The sequence below is a fragment of the Piliocolobus tephrosceles genome, chromosome 7 (assembly GCF_002776525.5).
Source record: "Piliocolobus tephrosceles isolate RC106 chromosome 7, ASM277652v3, whole genome shotgun sequence".
Lineage (NCBI taxonomy): Eukaryota > Metazoa > Chordata > Mammalia > Primates > Cercopithecidae > Piliocolobus > Piliocolobus tephrosceles.
Window position 1 is genome coordinate 20,597,933 of NC_045440.1, and position 27,699 is coordinate 20,625,631.

The window sequence follows — 27,699 nt, forward strand, 5'->3', positions numbered from 1 at the left end:
ACACATTTAAGCAGCAGATGCTTATTAAGGTCCTACCAATCCCGCAGGACTCTTAGGAAACAACCTAAAATATAAGGCCTGTCCTTCTAGAACCCTATGACCTCGAAACTAAGCAGGAGGTGAGAATGTTTCCTGGATGGGGATGGAACTGGTGCTGGGGGATGGGACTGGTGCTGGAGGATTGGGGTGGATCTGAGGTGGTGCTCTGTCCTGCAGTATGCCTTGTTTTCTTTGTCCAGGCCCTTCACACCTCCAGGCCCTTCACACCTCGTGGAGAGAGTGCCTGGGGCGCGTGCAAACCACTGACATGAATGGGACTTCCTAGTCCTGTGGCTGGGAGGGGTGTGGAGATAGAAACATGCAGGGATGGAGGGGTAGAACATTTCAGATGCAGCCTAGGGCCCAGGCAAGAGAGCAGTGGCAGGTGAGGGTGACAGTGGGCAGGACCCCAGTTGGAGAGACCCCTGACTCCCAGGCAAAAGGGCTATAGTACCTTGCTGGAGGGAGGGGAGTATTGGGAGGTTGTGCTTTGGGTGGGGAGGGGCAGTGATGAAGTAGGGGCAGGAGGTTCTGGAGGGGAGGGACTGTGTGGCCAGGAGGGAACAGCAGGGGCTGGAGTGTTTCTTTCTCTTCAGGAGCCTGGAATCTAAGGGAGATGCTCTGGGTTCGTGGTGAGCCCCACAGGGAGAAAGCAGAGGATGTGGGAAGGCCTTAACTTCAGTAATGGGTTGGTGGCTGCCAGTGACCTTGAGCCAGAAGAATGTGCTGTGTGGGAGGTTTGGACAGCCCGAGGGAAAATGGAGGAATTATGATTCACTCGTCTACCTTTCTCACCCAATTTGGAAATATGGGCTTTTCCTTTCTTTCAGTAACCCTCTTTCTCATGAGAATAAGGCTTTTTTATTAATCTGTTGGTAAGTATTTATAGTTACTGAGAAATCAGAAGTCCAAGATGCAGCCCCTGCCTTTCCTGCTGGCGCCCTGGTCGTGCCCTCTTGAGCAGTGACGACGCAGGGGCTGGGCGGGAAAGGGCCAGCGCTGAGCAGCGGCCCTTCTTACCTGCTTTGGTTAAGAGATCTGGAGATGGAATGAAAAAGCTCTGGCTCTGCCTCTGAGACTGGTGGCCCTCCGACTTCAGTGTGCATCGTGATCACCTGAGCACTTAGTCAAACCCAAGTTGCTGGTCCAACCCCAGAGTGATTTAGTGGGTTGTGGCGGGAGTGCTAAGAGTTTACACTTCCAGCAAGTTCCCAGGTGTTAGTGATGCTGCTGTTCCAGCAACCACACTTTGAGAACCCCTTTCCTGCAGAAATTACCACACATGACTCTGCATCTCAGTTGCAGACTGGCATGGGCGGGGTCTTTGAGGAGGAGTTGGGCTTGAGTGGGCTTGAGGGCTAGGAGGTCGTCAGGGGGAGGTGGTGGTACAGGAGGACCCGAGGGAGGTGGGGTAGGCTGGGGGCAGGTGGTCTTGGCTGCAGGCCCAGCAGTCGGGTCGCCACTGAGCTTGGCTTCTGGGGACACTTGCTGTCCATCCAAGCATGCCTCACTACTGCTGCACAGGTGCTTGTCATGGGCCAGCGGATAGATGTGAGCAGAACACAAAGGCTAAAGGTCTGCCAAGGGCCCACCTCCCCTCCCCGGAGTGGTGAGGTGAGGGGCTCAGGGGGACTTCACCCATTTTGAGAGGTAGGGCGTACACAGGCTTCTTGTGAGAGGCCCTTGGAGGCACGTTTTGCCCAGTGTTTTGCTGCCAGAGAGTTGGAGTTAGCATTTGTTAGTATTTATTTTACTACTTTGCTTTCTTTTTACAGTCCAGAGGTCTTTTGGTTTTTACACCTGTAATGCCGTGAATTCACAGGGAAGAGGTTCCAGCAGCTCAGGCCTCTACCCTTGGTCTTCACAGTGTCCTTCTCCAGGTGGAGCAGGCTGGCCCTTCAGTTGAACCCAGGTACTTTTCTCTTGGGCTTCCTTGTGTTTCTGGTCATTTTCCTGCACGCGTTCCAGGAAGCAGTCTTGGCTCTTAGAGCGCTCACTGTGCTCAATACACACATTCATTCTCTTGGCCAGAATCTTGCCCTTGTTTGTTTACGGCAATGCCGACAGCATGGTAGGGAACACTGCAGATGCCTCCGGTTTTGCCATGGTAACATTTGTGGGTTATTCCTTTTTTGAACAGTACCCATTCCCTTGAGGTCTAATGTCTACAGTATCACCTTGTAGATTCCCATGTATGTGGTTAAAGGAACAACTCCATGTTTCCTTCCTTTTTGACACTAGTATACTTTTTTTTTTTTAATCTGAGGTCAGGTGGTCCTGACACCTGACCTCAGATAATCTGGGTTGAAGTTGGTCTGTGGGCCCAGGAGGATAGAATGTCTTTGGAAAATGGTTCTGAGCTCCCTGTTGTTGTTTTTTTTTTTTTTTCTGAGATAGAGTCTTGCTTTGTTGCCCAGGGTGGAGTGCAGTGGCGCGATCTTGGCTCACTGCAACTTCCGCCTCCTGGGTTCAAGCAATTCTCTGCTTCAGCCTCCCGAGTAGCTGGGATTAAAGGTACCCGCCACCATGCCCTGCTAATTTTTGTATTTTTACTAGAGATGGGGTTTCACCATTTTGGCCAGGGTAGTCTTGAACTCCTGACCTCGTGATCCGCCTGCCTCGACCTCCCAAAGTGCTGGGATTACAGGTGTGAGCCACCACGCCCGGCCAGAGCTCCCTATTCTTTATCAGGCTGCAGGGTCGATGCAGGCAGACTGCAGTTAGAAGGGAGGCAAAACTTCTCTGCCTCTAGCCCATTATGTGCCCAGCACTGTCCCAGGCACTATGCTGCATGTAGGAAGGAGAGGAGGACACAGAAGAAACAGGAGGGAAGGATACGTTTCAGGAAGTTATCCTCAAGGAATACAAATCTAGCTGGGGAGGCTCCCTGGGAGACAAGGTCATGAGGAGTCCGTAATAGCCAGAGAAAAGTGCTGGAAAAGTGATCCAAGACGACTTCCTTGATGGGGAGGTAATCGAACAGAAGCAGAATTCAGGACTAAGTAAAGGGGTTGTCCTAAGAACCCAGAAGATAGGGAACTAGGAAGGCGCTGGCCTCAGTGCTGTGCCAAGCAGCCTTTAAGCTCTGTCTTGATCAGAGTGCCCCTGTGAGCTCGGTGCTTTCACAGTTTAATTGTGCCGGACACACTTGGCAAGTTCCTGGCAGGTCCCAAAGTTGAACCCAGGGCGTGTGGCACGTCTTGTCGTCCAGTGATTTGGCCACTAGATCATACTTTCTATTTATTTATCTGATCCTGAATAACAAGCCAGGAAGTTCTGCTTCATGGGGGTGACATAAGTGATGGATGTGAGTACCCCGTTTCCTAAGCCACATGCCTGGCCCCATGGTCTGACAAACGGGAGTGAACTTGGACGACAGGGAGAATTTTGCAACTGTCTGGGAAGTGTTGGGTGAATGATGAGAAGTGAGGTGACTCTGACCCTGACCTTGGGTGGAGAAAACACCGGCTGGCCACTGTGGGCTCTTCCCAGGTCCCTGCCCATCTGACTCAGTTGCTTTGGGAAGTCCCCTTTGCTCCAGCTCCAGCTGGGCTGGAGCAAGCCTGGCAAATGTGCTCCCTCCCTCCCTCCCTCCTCCTGGCTCCAGCGCCTGGGCCTGGCTGTCATTACACTCACTCCGTGCTCAGCGTGGGGCTAAATAAGCCATTCCCTGTTTGTCTGTGCCGGCTGCCTGGGGCCCTGACCACCCGTCTCTGCCTCATAACCTCCTCCTACAGGCGCTGGCACACACAATGGGGGCTCAGTAAATATTAGTTGGTGAACAGCAGGCTCAAGGTTCTAATTTTGTTCCCTGCTTCTGGGTCACCAGAGTTTTTATTATTATTTTTCTTAGTTTTCCCATCCTGCCCCTCCCAGCAGCGCGAGGTTTCACAAGGAGAGTGAGTGGGCTCTGCTGGCTGCCCTCCTGCACTGTCTGGAAATTTCCCACCCTGGGTGGGCTTCGACTGTGCCAAGGCTTGAGGCGAAGGTCCTGGGAGCAGGAGCTGGAAGAGGAGAATGCATCCTTTTAGGGTATGGAGGAGAGTAGTAGGTGGGAGGGCAAGAGGAAGCAGGGGGAGAATGGGCCAATTACCCCCTGGGCAGGGCCAAGCCAGGGTTGGTTTTTCAACTGTGAGATTTGCTGTTTGCTTGAGTGAAGGTGTCAGCCTAGGTCAGCTTGTCTGAGGGGAGAGTGGCTTCTCACATGATGTTCCTTGGGTGAATGGAGAGGGCCATGGGCTGGATGGTTTTTCTCAAAGCTCTTTCTACCCCCAGAGAAGCCTGTAGGGCAGTATTCACTTGATGGTCAAGCTGGCAGATGATTGGTTTTCTGATTTCGTAAACTGGGACTTACACAGATGACTCTATCGTTGTTAGTTTGACCATGAATACCCAGAGTGTATTAATCAAGCATTTGTAAAACATTTGGCAGTTTCTGTAGCCAAATGTGTTTTTTTTAATTGATTTATGTTATTTTGAGACAAGATCTTTTCTCTGTCGCCCAGGCTAGAGTGGAGTGGCACAGTAGCTCATTGCAGCCTTAAACTCCTGGGCTCAAGCAGACCTCCCACCTCAGGCCTCCTTAGTAGCTGGGATTACAGGCATGCATCACCACACCTGGCTAATTTTTGCATTTTTTGTAGAGACAGGGTTTCACCATGTTGCCTAGGCAGGTCTTGAACTCCTGAGCTCAAGCAGTCCACCTGCCTTGGCCTCCCGTAGTGCTGGGGTTACAAATGTGGGCCGCCACCCCCAGCCCTGTAATGATTTTTTATTTCTTACCCGAAGGGTTTTTGTTTGTTTGTTTGTTTGTTTTTTGAGACAGAGTCTCGCTCTGTCGCCAGGCTGAAGTGTAGTGGCACGATCTCAGCTCACTGCAACCTGCATCTCCCGGGTTCAAGCGATTCTCCTGCCTCAGCCTCCCGAGCAGCTGGGACTACAGGCGTGCACCACTGTGCCCAGCTAATTTTTGTATTTTTAGTAGAAACGGGGTTTCATCATGTTGGTCAGGATTGTCTCTATCTCTTGACCTCGTAATCCACCCGCCTCAGCCTCCCAAAGTGCTGGGATTACAGGCATGAACCACTGCGCCCAGCCCTGTAATGATATTTTATTGTTTCTTATCGGAAGGGTATTAATGCTCACCATCAGTCCTGTTACCACGCTTTCTGCATTCCTGAGCTCTCCGTATTTCTGTTTCTGTATTAATTACATGCATTTCATTGTTAAGTCATATTTCCCCCCAGGAAGGGGACTATATTTTCTGAGTTCTTTTATGCCCAAGAATTTCTGCCTATTGTCTTTACCTAATTGTGCGATGTGTTGGCTGGGGATAATATTCTTGGCTTATAGTTTCTTTTACTCCGAATTGTGGAGACTTTCTGGCATTCTTGCATTCTCTTCTGACACCGAATGAATGGTGCTATGGGAAAGAAGAAGGCAGTTGGATTTTTTCCTGTTTAAAAGACGTTTTAGTATGTTTCTCAATTTTCTTTTTTTTTTTTCTTTCTTTCTTTTTTTTTTTTTTTTTTGAGACAGTTTCCCTCTGTCGCCAGCCTGGAGTCAGTGGCGCGATCTTGGCTCACTGCAACCTTTGCCTCCCGGGTTCAAGTGATTCCCCTGCCTCAGCCTCCTGAGTAGCTGGGACTACAGGTGTACGCCACCACACCCGGCTAGTTTTTTTGTTTTGTTTTGTTTTGTTTTGTTTAAATAGAGATGGGTTTCACCATGTTGGCCAGGGTGGTCTCCATCTCCTGACCATGTTATCTACTTCCCTCGGCCTCCCAAAATGTGGGGATTACAGGCGTGAACCACTGTGCCCGGCCTCAATTTTTATAGTAACCCCTTCTGGGGGGAAAAAGAGTTTCTTCTAGATGCCTAAAAAACACTGTAATGTTTCAGTATTGAACATTGGCGGAATACAGTGCATTATTTCAGTCTTCAGATTCTGTTTTTCCTTTAATTTCAGGAAAATCTTGTTTTGTTGTTGTTGTTTTGAGATGGAGTCTTTCTCTGTTGCCCAGGCTAGGGTGCAGTGGCACAATCTCTGCTCACTGCAACCTTCGCCTCCTGGGTTCAAGCAGTTCTCTGCCTCAGCCTCCCAAATAGCTGAGACTACGGATGTGAGCCACCACACCTGACTAATTTTTATATTTTTAGTGGAGTTGGAATTTCACCATATTGTCCAGGCTGGTCTGGAACTCCTGACCTCAAGTGAGCCACTGCACCCAACCAGGAAAATCTTGTGTTTTATCTTAGAACACATCTTCCATTTCATTCTTGGGTTCCCCTCTCTGGGAACACAAGTTATCCTTTCGTTAGTCTCTTTGTCTTCTGTTTTTGCTTTAATTTGTCTTGTCCATCTGCATTTACTGTGATTATCTCAAACTTTCCTTGAGCTATTTATGCCTAGTGTTCCATTTTTTGAACAGCAAGCATATGGGAGTTAATTTATATCCTGCTCAAGGTCATCACCAAGTTTTGATTGCAAAAATTCAAAAAATTGCAACCTCAGGCATAAATGGGTTAAATGACCGGCAGAATTTTGTTCTGTATTTGTCATAATGTATTAGTTCTTCGGTGAGGTTTTATTCCTCTTTTTTAGTAAGCCTGCATCCTCTTCTGGTCTCATATTGATTATAATCTCATCTTTGAGCTCTTGTCTCGTGGAATTGATGTTCTAATGAGGTTATTCCTTGGTGTGGAGCAGTGGTGAGGAACGGCTTTCTCTGGAGTTGTGGTTTACCTGTCTGTGGCTTGCTTTGCCTGCTGTTTCTTTTCCTCTTCCTCATGTGACTGCAGTTCTGCTCACATGTTCTGTTGGCTCTAAAATAAGAAAGCAACTTTCCTCTCCAGGTTTGTCCCCTCCTCTCAGCTCTAGGAGTGCTAAGGGCTAGGTATTTATGACCTGTTTTCTATAGCCTGAAGGAATGCTAACTGTGTGGTGAGGTGGGTCTGTCCTCTATTCAGGGATGTAGTTCCTGCAGTGTGCTCAGCTCACTTCCTTGAGAGTGGTATTCTTTTCTGTTAGAAGAGAAGATACACTTGGCCGGGCATGGTGGTTTTATGCCTGTAATCCCAGCACTTTGGGAGGCCGAGACAGGTGGATCACCTGAGGTCAGGAGTTTGAGACCAGCTTAGCTAACATGGTGAAACCCCGTCTGTACTAAAAATACAGAAATTAACTGGGTGTGGTGGTGCATGCATGTAATTCCAGCTACTCAGGAGGCCGAGGCAGGAGAAATCACTTGAATCTGGGAGGCGGAGGTTGCAGTGAGCCGAGATCGTGCTATTGCACTCCAGCCTGGGCAACAGAGCAAGACTCATCTCAAAAAAAAAAAAGAGAGAGAGAGAGAAGGAATACTAACTGGAATTTGGAATTGGATCATGTCCTCAATTCAGAATGTGGCCTGGGAGCCCTTATTTCCTTCCATGGGAGTCGGCCCATTGTTTTTGGTCCAGGTGCACCGTTTTTTTTTTTTTTTTTTTTTTTGCTCTTCCCCAGTGGCTTTTCCTCCTACTCCTCAACTGAAGAGGAAAAAGACTTCCTCTTGCCACACTTGGGGATGTGAGTGAGAATTCTGGATCTGCTCTTGTCATTCATTTGGTTTGTCAGAGTTGGGCCAGGAATAGAACATGAGCCGTGCATGGTGCCTCCCTCATTTTTTCCTTGTCTCTGGTTTTGAAGTTAATGTATCTCTGATTAGATCTGTTTTCTTGTTTGGTTGCATTGGTGAATTTTTTTTTTTCTTTTAAAAGTTTCACTCATTTTGTTAATTATCAGGTGTAGGAAAATTACACTCCCATTTCATGTTTTCATCTTAAATAGTTAGTGTTGCAACATGCTTTCTTGTATATACTCATTCAACTCTGCAAGTTTATTCTCTTCTTTTCTTTTTTTTTCTTTTTTCTTTTTCTTTTTTTGAGACGGAGTCTTGCTCTGTTGCTTTGCCCAGGCCGGAGTGCAGTGGCGCGATCTTGGCTCACTGCAAGCTCCGCCCGCGGGGTTCTTGCCATTCTCCTGGCTCAGCCTCCCGTGTAGCTGGGACTACAGGCGTCCGCCACCACCCCTGGCTAATTTTTTTGTATTTTTAGTACAGACGGGGTTTAACAATGTTCACCAGGATGGTCTCGATCTCCTGACCTTGTGATCTGCCCGCCTCGGCCTCCCAAAGTGCTGGGATTATAGGCGTGAGCCACCGCGCCCAACCTGTTGTCTTCTTTTCAAACTAAGAATATGGGTTCATTGGCCAGGCGCGGTGGCTCAAGCCTGTAATCCCAGCACTTTGGGAGGCCGAGACGGGCGGATCACGAGGTCAGGAGATCGAGACCATCCTGGCTAACACGGTGAAACCCTGTCTCTACTAAAAATACAAAAAATTAGCCGGGCGCGGTGGCGGGCGCCTGTAGTCCAGCTACTCAGGAGGCTGAGGTAGGAGAATGGCGTGAACCTGGGAGGCGGAGCTTGCAGTGAGCCGAGATTGCGCCACTGCACTCCAGCCTGGGGCACAGAGCGAGACTCCGTCTCAAAAAAAAAAAAAAAGAATATGGGTTCATTGTAATAATATGTCACTTGTAGTCCCACCGAAAACTGGGCTTCAGATTCACGTCTGTGGGCCTTCCATTGCCAGGCAGCGCTTCCCAGGCCACTAGCACCCGCAGTCCTCAAGACAAGTAGTCCTTGATTTTTTTTTTTATTCCTTAAGACCTCGGCCTTCCACCCTGAGGCCTGGCTTTGTCCTTTGTCTGCAGCTTGTCAGGGTTTTTCCTTATGCCTGGGCTCCAGATGGCTCTTGGCTCACCCCGGGCCTATTGCTATTGTGTGAGTCACGGAGAGCTAGCCTTGAGCCATGGTTATCTGCTAGTGGGTATCTGCTAGCTGGAGATACATTCCTATCAGGCTCAGCGGTCACAGTCCTAGAGTGGCGCAGGGATGGGAGAGTGGAGGAAGCACAGTCTGCTTGAAGGACTCATGCAGAAATAAGCTGTTTTCCTGGGAGAGAACCCCAAGGGAGTGGTGGGAGCTGCCTTTGTAGTTACTGTCTTGTGGACGGTCATAAGCCTGGGTGATGTGCCAGGCAGGACCATGGGTCCCTCAGAGACCCCTTTCTCTGTCCCTGAGGAGTATGTGAGAACCAGACGGCTCATTTTACATCCTTTAAGAAGACAGTTTGTGGGGAGGTGTTAGGATGATTCACTGAGGCCAGTCCGTGGTGGAACCAAGAGCTCTGGGGAACATAATTTCTATCAGCCTGGCTTCTACTTGGCTGCCCCCTCCACTCCCTCACCCACCCCTGCATCCCTGTGGTCTTTCTTTGTGTAGACCATCAGCCTTCTCATAATTTTAAGTGAAGTGCTTCATAAAACCCCAATTTAGACTGCCTTCAAACCAACTGCCACCCTAGAGCCTGCAGCTGACTCTGACCCTGTGTAAGAGCCCCACTCTGGCGATGTCCTGTGCACCCACACAGCCTGTGCTTGGCGGGGCACAGTGGGCACGAGGGGACAGAGGGCAGACACACAGCTTCTCAGCCTTGGAAATCGTCTGAGTTGGGCACGTTTGTCTCTGGAGCATTTGAGCTTAGTTTTCATGTTTTGTTTCTCACCCAGAATCTGAGAGCAGGAGTGATGAGCTCCCTGGCCAGCGGAACACGGGTGCGGGGGGGTTAGTTATCAGGAAAGGGAGGGGACAAGTGGATGCCCGGCTGCTCCGAGGCCTTGTTGGTTTCTGTTGCCTGTTCTCACATCTGTGCCCAGCCTGTAGACCCAACATCACAGAAGCGAATGTTTGCTTCTCTCGAGAGGGAAGGTGGGCTTAGAAAAGAATGCAGCAAGCTGAACATCACAGGTGCGTCCGTGCAGGACAGAAGCGCCACTTCTAGGCAGAGCTACTTCTGGACCAAGTGAAGGGCGATGGTGGGTGGAATTCTAATTATGGGCCTCCAGATGGTAAGGCAACTTGTGAGCTTCCATGGAGGGTTCCAGAACAGGTGTTTCTTGCTTTCTTCTGTGTCTCCCTCCCACCTCCCCCAGGGTTGGGTCTGGCACCTTAGACACAGAAGGAGGGCACTAAAATAATTTTACTTCTTTGACCCCGAGGCAAGTGCACACTCAGGCAGAGAGATTCCAGCCTCTCTCCAGCAGGAAGAGCTGGCCTGGAGGCGTTCCCAGGACACAGCACACTTCATTTTGTCTCCTTCCCACTTGTCTTTCTGCCCCTGAAAGGTGTCTATCCTTACTTGAGGGCAGCTGACCCAACACCCTGGGGGGACTGGAGTGGCTCTCCAGGGGCCACATATGGAATGGAACCTGGCATGGGGCTTCCTCCTGCAGCTGGGGCCATGCATGCGGACCCCTGCCCGGCCTCCCCATCCCAGCAGCATCAACCACTGTGTGTGGCTCCCTCTTCTTTCTTTCCTCTCTAGTACTTTTTACAAACCTTTTCCCTGCTAAGAATAACTTGTAGTTAAGAAGAAAACAAAACTCCACCGGAGCAGAAAACTCCCCTTTCATGCCTGCCAAAAGGCCGGGGTCACGTGGACTTGAGTGTCACTCGCAGCTCCTAGATCCTCCCCAGCCCTTCTGGGTGAGTGCATATCTCAAGCACTGGTCAGGCAGGAGGGCTCTGCTTGTGAATCTGCACACCACATGGAGACAGGTCTAGACCTGAGCCCGGATGCTGTCTCGTGGGCGTCAATGCCCAGTGCATCACATGTCCTGGAGGAAAGAGCAGCTATGCTGCGGGGGAGAAAAGTCACGTGGGAGAAGCGAAGGTGCTCTTGTGGGCTCATTCTTCTGATGGTACAACCTGAAGGTGCCTCTTCCCTAGCACTCCAGGCTGTCATAGCCGCCACCTGAGGGGCCGAGGGGCCACTGGGTCTGGGAAAAGTAAATGCTTCATAAATGCTCACCTCTAGGTGAATACTAGCCAGGTAAAGCTGCTAAAATCACCCTGAGTTTCCCACACCTGAAGTCTTTTGGGGTTTGTTTGCTCAGTGGTTTGAAGTTACAGCAAATAATTTTGAGAAATGCAGCTGAGGGGGGGACCATCTGTTGGTTTATCTTGTTGAAGTGGCCCCAGAGCACGAGCACTGTGACACAGTCTGTCCTCCAAAGGCTACCCGGGGCTGTCCCTTCATAGCATTGCAGGGCGTTGTAAGCCAAGATCTGGATGCTTGTTGGGGCTGTTAGATATCGGGAAAGATCTGCACAGAGATATGCAGGACTTTGTGGATCTCCATGGGTTCCAGGATGTGTATTTTTATGTCTTCGTGCAGAGGGCACGGTGGTTAAGAAAGCATTGAATTTAACGTCATTCAGACCAGGCTTCAATTTACAAAGCAATTCAACTTCTGGCTTCGCTGCTTGCTTCTGTGGGTCACGTTTCCTAATCTCTGAACCCCAGTGTCCTTGTCTGTTGCATGGTGTAAGTTTCCCAGCTTCTGTTAAAGGAACTGGGGAATGCCAAGTGCTTAGCAAGGTCTGCGCTTGGTAAATGCTAGCTGCTGTCCATCATCTCTTTGCCTTTTCTTTTCTAAATGCAGGCAGACCTCCCCCTTGTTTTGACAGCACAACTCATGCCATCGACAGTTCACAGTCTGCTCCGATAGATAACTGCTTTCTTTGTACAACAGGTTTTTAGTCATTTTTGCCTAAGATCCACCCTGCTCGCCAAAATTTAACATTTGTCTCTTGGTGGAGATTTGAGAGTTGTGAATCTCAAAGTAGCACTTTTACAAACCGTCATTGTGGCTGATGCTGAATCCATCCATGTGGACTCAAAGTATATATTCCACTGAAGAGTGATATTTTATGTCCCCAGATTCTGTGCGTGCCCCATAGGTGGATCCTAAAGCATGTAATGTCCCTGGGAATATCACAGTAGGGGACTTATGTGATGTGTGTGCCCCAGGGCCTGGGGTTAAGATACTTCAGTTGGCCACAGGATATTCCTGACAGTTCCATTAGCAGCCTAATGTTTGGGCTGAGGGAGTCAGAGTTGGGAACCCTGCTGATTATAAGTCTTATCATTATTATAGCTAAATTTTATTGAGTGCTTTCTATGTGGTTCAGGCAAGCTTGGCAAGGGACTTGCCATAGTTTATGCTGTTAGATCCTCAAAGTAATCTAATGAGGTGGATACCAATTTTATAGATGAAAAAACTGAGGATAGAGGGAGACGGGGTTGCTTATCTGTAGTTACTTATAAGCAACTATGTAGAAATTCAAGGTAGGTTTGTCTGACACTGAAGGCCATGATAAGCTGCATTGCTGCTTTGAGTGATTCTAGAATATTGACTCGAGTTAAATAATTTATCCAAGATCACACTGCTGGTAAGTGGCAGAGCCAGGATTCAGGCAAGCCTGCTCTCAGCCTCTCTGCTGCTCTTCCTCTGTCATAAGCAAAGCCCCAGGGCGTGTGATGTACTGAGATTAGTGCCTGAGCCCTGGGTGCCTGGGGAAGAAATGGCTGCAGTGATTGGCTGCTTCTTGGTCTGGAGCAAGGAGACTCATTTTCCCCTCTTGATAATTTGTTTAGATCACTAATGAAATTATAACCATACTACGGGAGATGGTTAACCAAAGAAAAATCGTCATCAATCTTACTTTAAGCTTTCGTTTGTCTGTTCTTTCTTTTTCTCTTTCTTTTTTGTTTTTTTTTTGATATGGAGTCTTGCTCTGTCGCCCGGGCTAGAGTGCGGTGGCACTATCTCGGCTCACTGCAACCTCCGCCTCCTGGGTTCAAGCAACTCTCCTGCCTCACCCTCCCGAGTAGCTGGGATTGTGTGTGCCTGGCTGATTTTCATATTTTTACTACAGATGGGATTTCACCATGTTGGCCAGGCTGGTCTCGAACTCCCGAGCTCAAATGATCCACCCGCCTCGGCCTTCTGAAGTGTTGGGATTACAAGTGTGAGCCACCGTGCACGGCCTCATTTGTCTGTGTTCTTTCTCAGTTCTAAACTCTGCCAAATAATTGCTCTGCTTTTTAACTTGCCGTTATGCCATGACTCATTTATAGCTGCGTAATATTCCGTGAAACTGATATGATTTACTTGACCCATAACACATCTTTCTGCATATAGCCTTTTTACTTTTGGATTACGTCTGTTAGAGCAAATTAATTATTTAATTGTTAATTGAGGGATTTATATATTTTCATTATCACATAGCTTTTCAAGAGTCCCGTTGTTTATCCAGTCACTGGTATCTTATTCTTTTGTTTAGCCTCATTGATATGAAATGTTTTATCTTAAAAAAATCTGGCTGGGCGTGGTGGTTTATGCTTGTAATCCCAGCACTTTGGGAGCCTGAGGCAAGTGACTCATCTGAGGTCAGCAGTTCGAGACCAGCCTGACCAATATGGTAAAACCCTGTCTCTACTAAAAATACAAAATTAGCCGGGTATGGTGGCCGGCACCTGTAATCGCAGCTACTCGGGAGGCTGAGGCAGGAGAATTGCTTGAACCTGGGAGGCGGAGGTTGCAGTGAGCTGAGTTGGCATCATTGCACTCTAGCCTGGGCAACAAGAGTGAAACTCCATCTCAAAAAAAAAAAAAAAAAAAAAAAAAAACACTATGTTACTATTTTAATAAGTAGCAAAATGGAAGCAGCCAGGTTTTACATTTATATTCTCAATACTATAGAGAGGCTGAGTGTTTTGTATGTGTTTACTAATTTATACAGTATAGAAATAAAACTATGTCATGTCAAATGGTATATATTTTTGCCAGTCTGTAATTGTTGTCTTTTAGTTATGGTGTTTGTTTGTTTATTTATTTATTTTGAGACAGAGTCTCGCTGTGTCACCCAGGCTAGAGTGTAATGGTGCGATCTTGGCTCACTGCAACCTCAGTCTCCCAGGTTCAAGTGATTCTCCTGCCTCAGCCTCCTGGGATTACAGATGTGCACCACCATGCCTGGCTAATTTTTTGTATTTTTAGTAGAGATGGGGTTTCACCATGTTGGCTAAGCTGGTCTTGAACTCCTGACCTTGTGATCCACCCACCTCAGCCTCCCAAAGTGTTGGGATTACAGGTGTGAGCCACAGCGCCCAGCTGATGTTTATTTTTTAATAGCTTTATTTCAGAGGATTTCAAACATATATAAAAGTAGACAGGGCTGGGCACAGTGGCTCACGCCTATAATCCCAGCACTTTGGGAGGCGGAGGTGGGTGGATTACTTGAGCCCAGGAGTTCGAGACCAGTGGACCAACATGGTGAAACCCCATCTCTACTAAAAATACAAAAATTAGCTAGGCGTGATGGCACACGCCTGTAATCCCAGGTCCTCAGAAGGCTGAGGCAGGAGAATTGCCTGAACCTGGGAGGCAGAGGTTGCAGTGAGCGGAGATCGCACCACTGTACTTTAGCCTGGGAAACAGAAAGACTGTCTAAAACAAAAACAAAAAACTAGACAGAGAGTCTGCTGAATTCCCATCTACCTGTCTCGTAGTTCCAGTGAATGTCAGCTCATGCTTGATCATGTCTCATCCACACCCCCACGCTCATACCCCCTCCTTTATTTTGAAGCAGACCCCAGATATAAGGATGTTTAAATTCATGGTTATTTCAGTACCTCTAAAAGGACTTCTAAAAAATCGTAACTGGCCGGGCACAGTGGCTCACGCCTGTAATTCCAGCATTTTGGGAGGCCAAAGTGGGTGGATCACCTGAGGTCACGAGTTTGAGACCAACCTGGTCAACATGATGAAATCCTGTCTCTACTAAAAATACAAAAAAATTAGCCGAGTGTGGTGGTGGACGCCTGTAATCCCAGCTAGTTGGGAGGCCTGAGAATCGCTTGAACCCAGGAGGCGGAGGCTATAGTGAGCTAAGATTGCGCCACTGCACTGCAGCCTGGGCAATGAGTGAAACCCTGTCTCTAAATAAATAAATAAATAAATAAATAAAATCATAACCACATTGCTGTTTTTTTTTTTTTTTAATTTTTTCAATCTAATCAAACCTGTTTAGTTTGTCCTTTTTATTCGTTTTTATTCTGTCCCTTCAAAAGAAGGGTTTTTCTCAAAGGCTAATTCAAGAAGGAGCAGAGAGGCAGAGACTGAGGAATAGTCTCGCCGCGTTTAGTGTGTGGCAGACAGGCCCGGCGCAGTGGCCGGCACACAGGGAGAGGCCTCAGCTTCATCTGCCTTTTTCTCTCACAGGCTTATTCAGTCACCATGAAGCTGCTGCACCCGGCCTTCCAGAGCTGCCTCCTGCTGACCCTGCTTGGCTTATGGAGAACCACCCCTGAGGCTCACGCTTCGTCCCCGGGTGCGCCAGCTATCAGCGCTGCCTCCTTCCTGCAGGATTTAATGCATCGCTATGGTGAGGGTGACAGCCTCACTCTGCAGCAGCTGAAGGCCCTGCTCAACCACCTGGATGTGGGAGTGGGCCGGGGTAATGTCACCCAGCACGTGCAGGGACACAGGAACCTCTCTACGGTAAGGCTCCCCTGCAAGCCAGCAGCTCTGCTCAGCCCTGTCTCTGGCCTCTCAGGGTTCCCTGTCTAGTTGGGCCTAGGGCAGCGTGGCAGAGGTAAGATGAGGCAGGCAAGTCTCTGATAGAGTGGACAGGCTGATTCTTTTTCCCCCATTGTCTGAATCAGCAAATTCTGAGTCTTCTGCAGTACCTTCTGACCCCCTGCATAGGTGTTCTGAAGCCCTTAACAAAAGGCAGCCTGGGGCTGGGCATGGTGGCTCACACCTGTAAGCCCAGCACTTTGGAAGGCCAAGACGGGTGGATTTTCTGAGGTCAGGGGTTCGAGACCAGCCTGGCCAACATGGTGAAACCCTGTCTCTACTAGAAATACAAGAATTAGCCGGGCATGGGGGCAGGTGCCTGTGATCCCAGCCATGCAGGAGGCTAAGGCAGGAGAATCGCTTGAACCCAGGAGGTAGAGGTTGCAGTGAGCCAAGATCGAGCCATTGTACTCCAGCCTGGGCAACAGAGCGAGACTCTGTCTCAAAACAAAACAAAAGGCAGCCTGGAAGTGCAGTTCTCAGCGCCCCCAGAGTCTTCCCCAGAACCGCACTTGAGTGACTTAGAAATGCTGAGAAAACATGACTCCTAGGACAGTATTTCTCATAGAGTTTACCACTGACAGAGCCCATTACATCCGGGTGAGCCCGCAGTCCCTCCAGGTGCGGGTCAGGTTATCTGCATTTTATAGGAGAGGACACCGAGGGTCCCGCAGTGAGTCCCTGCAGAGACCAGGGCTAGAACGCCAGGTCTTTGGATTCTGTGTTCTTTCTTCCATATCATCTCTGCTCATCAGACTCTGGGGCTATTTGTGGCAGCCAAATATAAGTCAGCCAGCAAAATCTTTATATATCGACTTTGTTCCCTGTGCTGGTGTTGTGAGAAATAGAGAAAAATGAGTCATATTTAGGGAGTTGACTATCATGATGGGGAGTTCAACCAACAGAGGACAAAGTCAGCAGGCGCTGAAATGAAGTGTTGCATTTTGTGGGTTGGACAGTAATTGTAGGATGCAGAAATGAGAGGGGGAGATGAGTATGCTGCAGTCATCAGGGAAGGCTCATGCATGGGATGTCCTCCAGCTGCCACTTGAAAGATGAGTGTAGTGTGGAGATAAAATGGATGGGGGTGCTGGGCGCGCTGGCTCACGCCTGTAATCCCAGCACTTTGGGAGGCCTAGGCAGGCAGATCACTTGAGGTCAGAAGTTCGAGACTAACCTGGCCAACAGGGTGAAACCCCGTCTCTACTAAAAATACAAAAATTAGCCGGGTGTGGTGGTGGGTGCCTGTAATCCCAGCTACTCCAGAGGCTGAGGTGAGAGAATCACTTGAACCCAGGAGGTGGAGGCCTCAGTGAGCCAAGATCGCACCACTGTACTCCAGCCTGGGTGACAGAGCAAGACTCCATCTCGAGAAAAAAAAAAAAAAAGGCGAGGCGGGCCAGGGTGGCTGGGCGCTATGGCTCATGCCTATAACCCCAGCACTTTGGGAGGCTGAGGCAGGTGGATCACAAGGCCAAGAGAGCGAGACCATCCTGGCCAACATGGTGAAACTCCATCTCTGCTAAAAATACAAAAATTAGCTGGGCTTGGTGGCGGGTACCTGTAATCCCAGCTACTCGAGAGGCTGAGGCAGGAGAATCACTTGAACCCGGGAGACAGAGGTCGCAGTGAGCCGCGATTATGCCACTGCACTCCAGTCCAGTGACAGAGCAAGACTCCATCTCAAAAAGAAAAAATTAAAAAAAGGGACAGGGGAACCACGTGGTGTGGATGCAGAACGACCTGAGCACGGCAGACGCCTGAGCTGGAGAGGAGCACACCCCCGTGCCCCCCCGGGGTGATACAGCTGCATGAGCCTCAGGACCCGCCAGGATAGCAGCAGCATCTCGGGGTGGCGGGAGTCCAGCCCTCAGCCTTAGAGGCCCAGGCACTTATTTTGGCAGCACACCGAGAGGGCTGACTCTCAGAGATATGCCCATGTAAGACTGAACTCAGAAGAGGCCTGGCAGGTCGGTGTAGACAGTATAATTAGAAGTGGAGCTGCAGATTTCACAGGAACGGTTCGTTAGAAGCGCTTACCTGCCACCTCCCAAAGTGACTGCGTGCAACAGCTGCTGGCCGGCCACGGCCCACTTTGAATCTTCAGGTTTTCCTCCCCTAACCTCTGTGAACATATATGTCTTTCAGGCTGAGGGCAGTCCTATGGTTGAGGATGTGTGGGGCTGATCGGGCAGCACCACAGTTTTGGCAGAGCCCCACCTTCAGACATTTCAGCTTCAGAGAAGTAGCTGGAACCTGCATTTTAACATAATAGCGCCCTGGGCTATTGTGATGTGCAGCCAGATTTGGTACGAAGCTTGTATCTTCAGGCACATGCACAGAATGGTGTTTTCTTTTTTTTTTTTTTTTTTTTTGTGAGCGATGGAGTCTCGCTCTGTTGCCCAGGCTGGAGTGCAGTGGTGTGATCTCGGCTCACTGCAACCTCCGCCTCCTGGGTTCAAGTGATTCTCCTGCCTCAGCCTCCTGAGTAGCTGGGATTACAGGCGTGAGCTACCACGTCCGGCTAATTTTTGTATTTTTAGTAGCGATGGGGCTTCACCATGTTGGCCAGGCTGGTTTTGAACTCCTGACCTCAAGTGATTTGCCCATCTCAGCCTCCCAAAGTGCTGGGATTACAGGCGAGAGCCACTGCACCCAGCCCCAGAATGGTGTTTTCTAGAAACCATACCACTCTAGTGACAATGTTTTTTGTTTTTTTTGTTTGTTTGTTTTTTGTTTTTTGTTTTTTTTAGAGGGAGGGTGTTGCTGTGTCACCCAGGCTGGAGTGCAGTGGCATGATCATAGCTCATTCACTGTAGCCTCCAACTCCTGAGCTCTAGCAGTCCCCCTGCCTCAGCCTCCTTGGTAGTTGAGACTACAGGTATGTGCCGCCACACTTTGCTAATTTTTCAACTTTTTGTAAAGAAGGGGTCTCATGTTGCCCAGGCTGGTCTCCAGTTTCTGTCCTCAAGTGATCCTCCTGCCTTGGCCTTCCAAAGTGCTGGGATTACAGTGTTAGCCACCATGCCCGGCCCCTTTGGTGACAATGATTAGAATCTTGTCATTCCCAAAGTTTCTCAGGCACTCATTTACCGATAGTTGTACTTATGATGTGTAACTTTCCTGGCTGGCTGAGCCATAAGGATTAGTTACTAGTTTTTTAAGTTAAGGGAACACCTTGCCCTCATCCCTAGACTAGATGAATCTACAGATTCCCTGAAATTTGGACATTTCTGTCTTCTTTGTTTCCTCCGGGAAGGCTGAGTAGGTTGCTGTTTAGCGGGGCAAGGCCTGACCTTTGGGGTCTAAGCGTCTTCCTGCCCTTCCTGTGTTTCAGTGCTTTAGTTCTGGAGACCTCTTCACTGCCCACAATTTCAGTGAGCAGTCGCGGATTGGGAGCAGCGAGCTCCAGGAGTTCTGCCCCACCATCCTCCAGCAGCTGGATTCCCGGGCTTGCACCTCAGAGAACCAGGAAAACGAGGAGAATGAGCAGACAGAGGAGGGGCGGCCGAGCGCTGTCGAAGGTGAGCCAGGCCGGGAAGGCAGGAGCCCATCTCCCAGCTCGCCCTGGGCTCGCGAGGACTCCCGGGCTGAGCTGCTGCTGCTCCTCACTGAACGCCTCACTAGTGATGACCAGGATGAGGTTGTCAGTGTCAGGAGGGGGAGTGATGATTGGATGGATAATTTTTGTATTTGCAAGGATGGCCTAGCACGTTGTCAGACTCCTGGGCTGTAGCTGGCGAACGTTCAGAGCATTGGACTTTTTGAGCAGCCTATGGATGCCTTTTTGGTCCACTTTTTGTTTTATGTTGAACCATAGGGGCCCAACCCTTTGGTTTTTTTAACCTTTTTTTTTTGTTTGTTTGTTTGTTTGTTTGAGGTAGTATGTCGCTCTGTCTCCAAGGCTGGAGTCCAGTGGTGCAATCATAGCTCACTACAGCCTCGACCTTCTGGCCTAAAGCGACCCTCCTGCCTCAGCCTCCTGAGTAGCTGGGACTACAGATGTGCACTGCCATGGCCAGCTAATTTTTAAGTTTTTTGTAGAGACGGGGTCTCACTGTGTTACCCAGGCTGGTCTCAAACTCCTGGGCTCGAATGATCCTCCTGCCTCGGCCTCCCAAAGTTCTCGGGTCACAGGCATGAGCCACATACTTGGCCTACTTTGGTTTTATAGTTTTACCTTTAAGACCTCCTGGAGGCTGCTCTCGGCCCCTGAATCCTTCTTCCCCTCCCCATCCCGGTATCCCTGATCCAGCCACAGTGGGATTGCCATGAGCTGTGAATGTACACCCTGATAGCCCTAAGCCCAATAGGGCCGGTGTGTGCTGCCCGACTCTTGGCACCTGGAATATATTGTCTGTGTTACTACAAGTCGCTGTTTTCTGCTGTCATTATTTACTTATATGGCTTTTTCTTGTTTTTTGTTTGTTTTGAGACGGACTTTCGTTCTTGTTGCCCAGGCTGGAGTGCAGTGGTGCAATCTCAGCTCACTGCAACCTCCGCCTCCTGGGTTCAAGTGATTATCCTGCCTCAGCCTCCTGAGTAGCTGAGATTTCAGGTATGTGCCACCACGCCCGGCTAATTTTTTTGTATTTAGTAGAGACGGGGTTTCACCACATTAGTCAGGCTGGTCTCGAACTCCTGACCTCAGGTGATCCACCTGCCTCAGCCTCCCAAAGTGCTGGGATTACAGGCATGCGCCACCGTGCCTGGCCTACTTGTATGGTTTTTAAGCTTCCATGCTGTTTGCACCTGTCTCTCCATGGAAAAGGTGTTTCTTTTGGATAGCAATTTTGATAGTTGCCATAGGCTTCTCCGCAGCATCTGGCGAGAGATGGACTCAGCGAATGTTTACTGATGGGCTGGTGGATCTCGATCTGCCCCCATCACACCTGAATTCAGAATAGGCCCGCCCTAGGCAGCAGGAATGTCCTCACCCGCAGTAATAGAGGCCCTCGTCTGTTCTTGTTCCTCCACAGTGTGGGGCTTTGGTTTTCTCAGTGTCTCACTGATTAACCTGGCCTCTCTCCTGGGAGTCCTCGTCCTGCCCTGCACGGAGAAAGCGTTTTTCAGCCGTGTGCTCACTTACTTCATCGCCCTGTCCATTGGAACGCTGCTGTCTAATGCGCTATTCCAGCTCATCCCAGAGGTGCAGTAGAACAGAAACGTGCGCGTCCTCTTTCCCTGGGGCGGTGCAGCTGAGCCAATCAATTCCTCCCCTACCCTGGGCTCCAGGGCACCCAGTGACTGCCACCTGAGAAATGAACCTGTCCCTTGTATCAAGGCCACAAACAACTTCTAACTCTGGATCTCAGGGCCCACATCTCACTCCTCTGGCCTCTGCAGGTGCTGTCAGATGCAAGGTTCTTCCAATTTTCCCTCCTCCTGGGGACCTGACTGTCTCCTCTCCCTTCCTAAGCCCCATACATAGGGCATCAAAGGAAAGCTGCGGCTATCAGCTGCCATCCATGCCTTTGGTGCTAAGTACTCGCTCTGTTCTAAGGAGAAATCCTGGCAGGACTCAGGTCTGGGCACTAAGAGCTTATCCATCTGGAATGAGATGGAAGGAAAAGAGGTTACCAACTGATATGTAGAGTTGGCCTAAAAAGCGAGTATTCTTTAATTTTGAGCAGGCCATCATTTTTAGCACAGAGAGCCAAACAGAACAAAGACTAAGACCAAACAAAATTAAAATGACAAGATAAATGGAAGAGGCTCTCTGTCCTTCGTACCTTGCATCTTGACTTTTTCCTGAAAGGACTGACTTCCTGGTACCTTGACTTGACTGTTTTGAGATGTTAATTTTGTTGTTTAATTGTTATCACAGAGGAGCTATAAAAATAAGACCCAAGTTGACAGTCTGCCCACTTTTGTAGCTCAGGCAGGGGTGCTGCTGTCGGGGGTGAGGATACACAGACACATGGTTGAACCCATTCGGGAGTGGTGGACACTGTCCTTCACAAAGATCCCATGTCAGCCGCTTCCCAGGCTTTCTGAGTCAAAAGACTCACCCAGAAAAGACAGCAGATGGGATGCCATGCCTTGCCTGTTCTTCCTGGTTGAATGTGAACCATCTTAGTGCCATCTCAAAATTCTGCATGGATCTGACAACACTCTGCAGGGGAGGCCTCAACTTGGGCTATTTTTTCAGCTCCAGCAATGGAATATGTTAATTTTTTAAAGATTTGAAATGAAGTGCCTCGTGACCTACTGGAATGGAAATACTGTTAATTGTGTGTGCTCCGCCCCTGTGGCCTGCCAGGGAGTGTCTCATCCTGGTCTGGTTCTGTCTTACCCTCTTTTGGGCCTGGATGGAGTGTCACACTGGGAAATGTTCAAGGAGATATTTTTGTGACAAGGTGTTCCTGGAACTCTGTTCTCTATGTTTCAGCCCCTCTCAGAGCACATGGAAATGAGCAAAAAAGTTGATAGGTTAAGACACTGAATTTTATGGGCATTGGGCATTCATTAATCGTTCTCCATCCCTTCTGCCCTGCATATCTGGCTAGGTTGTATCTCGCACAAAGCAAACCAAGTGGTCACCTGACCCTGTGCTATATGAAATGGACATGCAAAAGCAAACGCAGCAGCGGAGTGATCAGCCTCTTTCCACCTGCCTGTGTGTCCTATAAAGAGAGCCCTCGAGTCCAAAGTCTGTCCTGGACAGCCTCTGTGATAGGCCTGGGCAGACCTCGGGTGTGTGACAAGGCAGCACCCTGCCCTGCCAGTCACACCACTGGCAGGAATGATTTGGGCCACCAGTGGCCACAGGGGCAGAAGTCACAGGATTCCAAGGCCACCTTGAATTCCTCTTTCTTCTGAACTCATTGGAGGAAATTTCATCAGATTTGAATCACTAACAAATTTTCTGTTTCTCTCTCCCTCCCTACTTGTCTCTCTCTGATTTTTCTTTTTTGTTCCTTTAATATCCACCAAACTTTTCCTTGCGATCTCCTTATCTGCTCCACCTTCTTCCCCCTAAATGGTGGTTGCTGTGCAATGGGGCGCGTGCCTTCTCTCCCTGCCCTGGGTGGGGCTGGCCCTCCCTCCGCATGGCAGTGTGGGGATATGGTCTCCTCTGTGTGACCGTCATCTCCCTCTGCTCCCTCCTGGGGGCCAGCGTGGTGCCCTTCATGAAGAAGACCTTTTACAAGAGGCTGCTGCTCTACTTCATAGCTCTGGCGATTGGAACCCTCTACTCCAACGCCCTCTTCCAGCTCATCCCGGAGGTATGGCAAGCCAGGGCCTTCACCCCGGAGCACGCCAGCGGGCACAGTGGGAGGACCTCCGTTTGGATAGAAGGCATAGAGAGGGCACCTGGAGGCCCTTTCCTTTTGGAAAGTGAAGCTAGAACTTAGGCGTGAGCTAGGAGAGGCAGCCTAGCATAGGCTGAAGAGCTGGGTTCAAATCTCAGCTCTGTTATCAGTAGGTTCTGTAACTAGACACGCCACTGACCTCACAGTGCCTCTGTTTCTTCAGATGTGAAATGGGGAGAGCAATAGACTGGCCTCAGGACGATGCTGTGAGGGTGGAACGAGTGTTTTTGGCAGCACTTAGTGCCTGGTGCTGAAAAGTGCAGTCTGATGCGGGGTGAAAAGATACAGTGTAGCGAGCTCACTCTGACTCAGTTATGGGGCTCAGATTGAGGCTTTGGGTACAGAGAAGTTTAAAACACATCATCAGCCGGGCGCAGTGTCTCACGCCTATTTTCTCAGCACTTTGATAGGCTGAGGCAGGTGGATCATTTGAGGTCAGGAGTTCAAGACCAGCCTGGCCAACATGGTGAAACCCCGTCTGTACTAAAAATACAAAAATTAGCCAGGCATGGTGGCGCACGCCTGTAATCCCAGCTATTCAGGAGGCACAAGAATCACTTGAACCCAGGAGATGGAGGTTGCAGTGACCCGAGATCACACCACTGCACTCCAGCCTGGGTGACAGAGTAAGACTCCGTCTCAAAACAAACAGACCCCTAAATCATCAGAACCCATAGGTCTCCGTAAAAAGATTGTCCATAGGGAGTTTTGGGGCAAAGGCAATGCAAGTCAAACACTGTCTGGTTTTATATACCTTGACGGTACCTTTGTCTGATAAGTTCATGAGAAAACTTGCCACAAAAGAAGAAGGCACTGATGGTTCATCTAATTTGGTGTAATCCCCTCAGCAGACCCATTAATTACAATAAGCACAGGACGTCTCCTTGTGGGTGGTCTCACAAGCCTGGACAGCGCCTCAGTTGAAGCAGAGATGACTGCATGTGCCTCTTACAGCACTTGGTGTTTTGTAAAATGTCAGTTGGCTCCCTCCTAGTGGATCCTTAGATTAAATCCACGGCATCGATAAACAAGTAACGTTTCACCCCATTGGAATCTGACCTGCACCAGAGTGCATATCCCTGAGCCGAGAACCCAGCTTTTGGGATTTCTGAAGCTCACCTTGTGGTTCTGTATTCACCATCCTTTGTGGCTTTTTGCAGAGAGGTGTTAGTTGCCTGTTTTCACTTCACTTTTCCCCCAAGATGGTTTGACTCCCCTGGAAAGTAAACACGAAAGTGTTGTTTCCCTGGAGGGTCATGATTGGATTTGGCCCCTTTAAAACAGAAAGGCAACAGACAGCCCAGAGTTCCTTGAAGTTGGGATCAACTTTTATTTTGGACCAATTCATGAGAGGGCTGGAGTTTATTCAAGGCCTGTTTCCAATCAGAAAACAGAGGAACAACTGTAAATATATATACCTCCCATGTACCCACAAAAATTTTTAAAAATAAAATAGGAGCAAGTCGTTACATACTGTTTTTTGTTTTTTTTTTTTTTTTTTTTTGAGACAGAGTCTCGCTCTGTCGCCCGGGCTAGAGCGCAGTGGCCGGATCTCAGCTCACTGCAAGCTCCGCCTCCCGGGTTTACGCCATTCTCCTGCCTCAGCCTCCCGAGTAGCTGGGACTACAGGCGCCCGCCACCTTGCCTGGCTAGTTTTTTGTATTTTTTAATAGAAACGGGGTTTCACCATGTTAGCCAGGATGGTCTCGATCTCCTGACCTCGTGATCCGCCCGTCTCGGCCTCCCAAAGTGCTGGGATTACAGGCTTGAGCCACCGCGCCCGGCCTACATACTTTTTGTTTTTGTTTTTGAGACAGTCTCACTCTGTCACCCAGGCTGGAGTGCAGTGGTGTGATCTTGGCTCACTGTGATCTCTGCTTTCTGGGTTCAAGCCATTCTCCTGCCTCAGCCTCCCTAGTAGCTGGGATTATAAGTACGCCACCAGGCCCAGATAATTTTTGCATTTTTTTTTTTAGTAGAGATGGGGTTTCGCCATGTTGGCCAGGCTGACCTCAAAACTCCTGGCCTCAAGTGATCCACCCACCTCAGTCCTCTAAAGTGCATTAGCCACTGTGCCCGGACAGGTCATTAGACACATTCACAAGAACCCACCATAAATCAGGAGCATAACCTAGGACAGAATTCTCTTGATTTCTCCTTCTGTCCTCTTCCCAGTGGATTCTCCCCTCCCTCTTTGATAAGTGACAATTTCAGAAAGGACTCAAAACAAAACCCAAAAATTGACACTCGCAATAACACAGTCCGCTTTCTTGGTTCTGTGGTCATGGGGGAGTCTGCGGTCAGGAAGATGCTGCAGTTCTTATTATTTAACTGGGAAATGGGTTTCCCGTTTTAGAAAGTATAATTACGCCATCTCCTTTTGTGTTTACAGGCAGGTCAGCCAGGAACACTAGATAAGATGAAAATAAATACAAGTGTCTGCTCCTTCAGTATGAAATCTGCTGGCAGTGAATGCCTTCATAGCCAAGCACCCAGAGAAATCAAAAGTGGAAAACCATATTGGAGGTTTCTCTTTCTGGGATTAAAATTCTACAGATGATCAGTCTTTTGCATCAGAAATAAGCTGGAGAAGAACCTGGCAGGTTTAGTGTCGTCACATCCGGGAAACACCAAGGACTAGATTTTTGCTGGAAAGAGGATGGGTAGATGACAGAGTTACTCCAGTATGCCTCTCTCCTTTCCCAGAGTCAAGGAAGTAGTTAAGAGATAAGACCAGTAAAGAGGGGGACCAGTAAAGATGCTTTATTTTCTTTAAAACTCATTTTCTTTTCCTGGGTCCACAGGCTTTTGGTTTCAACCCTCTGGAAGATTATTATGTCTCCAAGTCTGCGGTGGTGTTTGGGGGTTTTTATCTTTTCTTTTTCACAGAGAAGATCTTGAAGATTCTTCTTAAGCAGAAAAATGAGGTGAGGCTCAACTGTTGCTGAAGAAAGCTCTTCTAGGGAAAGCACCCATCTCAAAAAACGTCGATGTATTGTGGTGGTGGTGGTGACGGTCTTAGCCCAATATCACAAATTTCAGGAAACTCGAATTTCTTGAGGAGACAATCCCATTTCACCTCCTGAGGATATCTGGCCAGAAGTGAGGCCAGACCAGAAACTAGATCAGAAACTGGCCACGGTGCCTTCTACTAAGCAGTAGTTTATCGCCTTTGTTTTGTTCTAGATTATTTTCTTACTATATTGGTATCTTTACAGGTTGGGGAGAAGAGCTTGATAACATGCATTCATTCAGTATGAAGTATGAGGCTGCAGAGAAACAGGACTATTATAGTACAGTTTCAAAAAGATATCTTTAGTGGCTGGCACGCAGTTATTCCCTAAATAGCTGCCGAATTGAGTTGAGATTAGCCATTGCAAAAGAGGAGCTCTAAATATTTGAGCAGTGGCTGCCTTGCTGGAATAAGCATGTACCCCAAGGAGACAGCTTTGATATCTGTCTGACACCAGGTCCTTCGCACTTGGTGCAGCTTTACATATAGATACTAGAAACAGGGTCTCGCTTCGTTGCCCAGGCTGCTGTCAAACTCCTCAGCTCAAGCAGTCCTCCCACCTCGGCCTCCCACAGTGCTGGGATTACAGGTGTGAGCCACCGTGCCTGACCATGGCTTTATATAACAGCTTTTGCTACGTTTCTGGGCGCGTGACCTGCTTGTGTCCTCTTTGATGGTAGGGCTGAGGTCCTCCAGTGTGTGAAGCGCTTCCTCGGAGCATGTGCTTAGTCAGGTTTGTGGTTTTGGTGAATGTCATGCTGATCCCTCCCTGTCACCCCTCCAGCATCATCACGGACACAGCCATTATGCCTCTGAGACACTTCCCTCCAAGAAGGACCAGGAAGAGGGGGTGATGGAGAAGCTGCAGAACGGGGACCTGGACCACATGATTCCTCAGCACTGCAACAGCGAGCTGGACGGCAAGGCGCCCGTGGTGGACGAGAAGGTCATTGTGGGCTCGCTCTCTGTGCAGGTCAGTGGGCCACCAGCTGCTTGGTGGAGCCTCTAAGAGGTCAACTCAGGCTTACCTTGAGGGCACGCGGTCCAGCCTTTGACTCTGCAGGCCCCGTGGGTGTGCTTTCTCCTAGGACCTGCAGGCTTCCCAGAGTGCTTGCTACTGGCTGAAAGGGGTCCGCTACTCTGACATCGGCACTCTGGCCTGGATGATCACTCTGAGCGACGGCCTCCACAATTTCATCGACGGCCTGGCCATTGGTGCTTCCTTCACTGTGTCGGTTTTCCAAGGCATCAGCACCTCGGTGGCCATCCTCTGTGAGGAGTTCCCACATGAGCTGGGTAAGTGCGTTCCCTGTTCCACTGGTGCTCCCTCGGGTGGTGGTGCAGGCCCCCTTCCTGTGGCCAGTTCCTTGCTCCCATCTCCTGTCTTCACAGTGCTTATTGTAGCTGATTAACACGCTCCCAAAGCTTCATGGACCCCAATCACCGTTTCTTTTTTTTTTTTTGGAGATGGAGTCTCGCGCTGTCGCCCAGGCTGGAGTGCAGTGGTGCAATCTCTGCTCACTGCAAGCTCTGCCTCCCGGGTTCAAGCGATTCTCCTGCCTCAGCCTCCCAAGTAGTTGGGATTACAGGCGCCCGCCACCACGCCCAGCTAATTTTTTTTTGTGTGTGTGTGTGTTTTTAGTAGAGATGGGGTTTCACTCTGTTGGCCAGGCTGGTCTTGAGCTCCTGACCTCGTGATCCGCCCGCCTCAGCCTCCCAAAGTGCTGGGATTACAGGCATGAGCCACCGCACCTGGCCTAATCACCATTTCTTTTTTTTTTTTTTTTTTTTTTTTTTTTTGAGGCGG

General features: G+C 49.2%; 1 protein-coding gene across 1 annotated transcript in view; it reads left to right on the top strand.

Annotated features, from left to right (window-relative positions):
* SLC39A14 (solute carrier family 39 member 14) overlaps nt 1-27,699 on the top strand; it is a 56,999-nt gene that overhangs the window by 22,503 nt on the left and 6,797 nt on the right. The window contains exons 2-7 of the mRNA XM_023216687.3: nt 15,207-15,485; nt 18,901-19,087; nt 22,623-22,792; nt 25,684-25,806; nt 26,677-26,865; nt 26,981-27,188. Coding sequence (XP_023072455.2) covers nt 15,222-15,485; nt 18,901-19,087; nt 22,623-22,792; nt 25,684-25,806; nt 26,677-26,865; nt 26,981-27,188 — 1,141 coding nt within the window. The 5' untranslated portion in view covers nt 15,207-15,221. The remainder of the gene's footprint in view (nt 1-15,206; nt 15,486-18,900; nt 19,088-22,622; nt 22,793-25,683; nt 25,807-26,676; nt 26,866-26,980; nt 27,189-27,699) is intronic.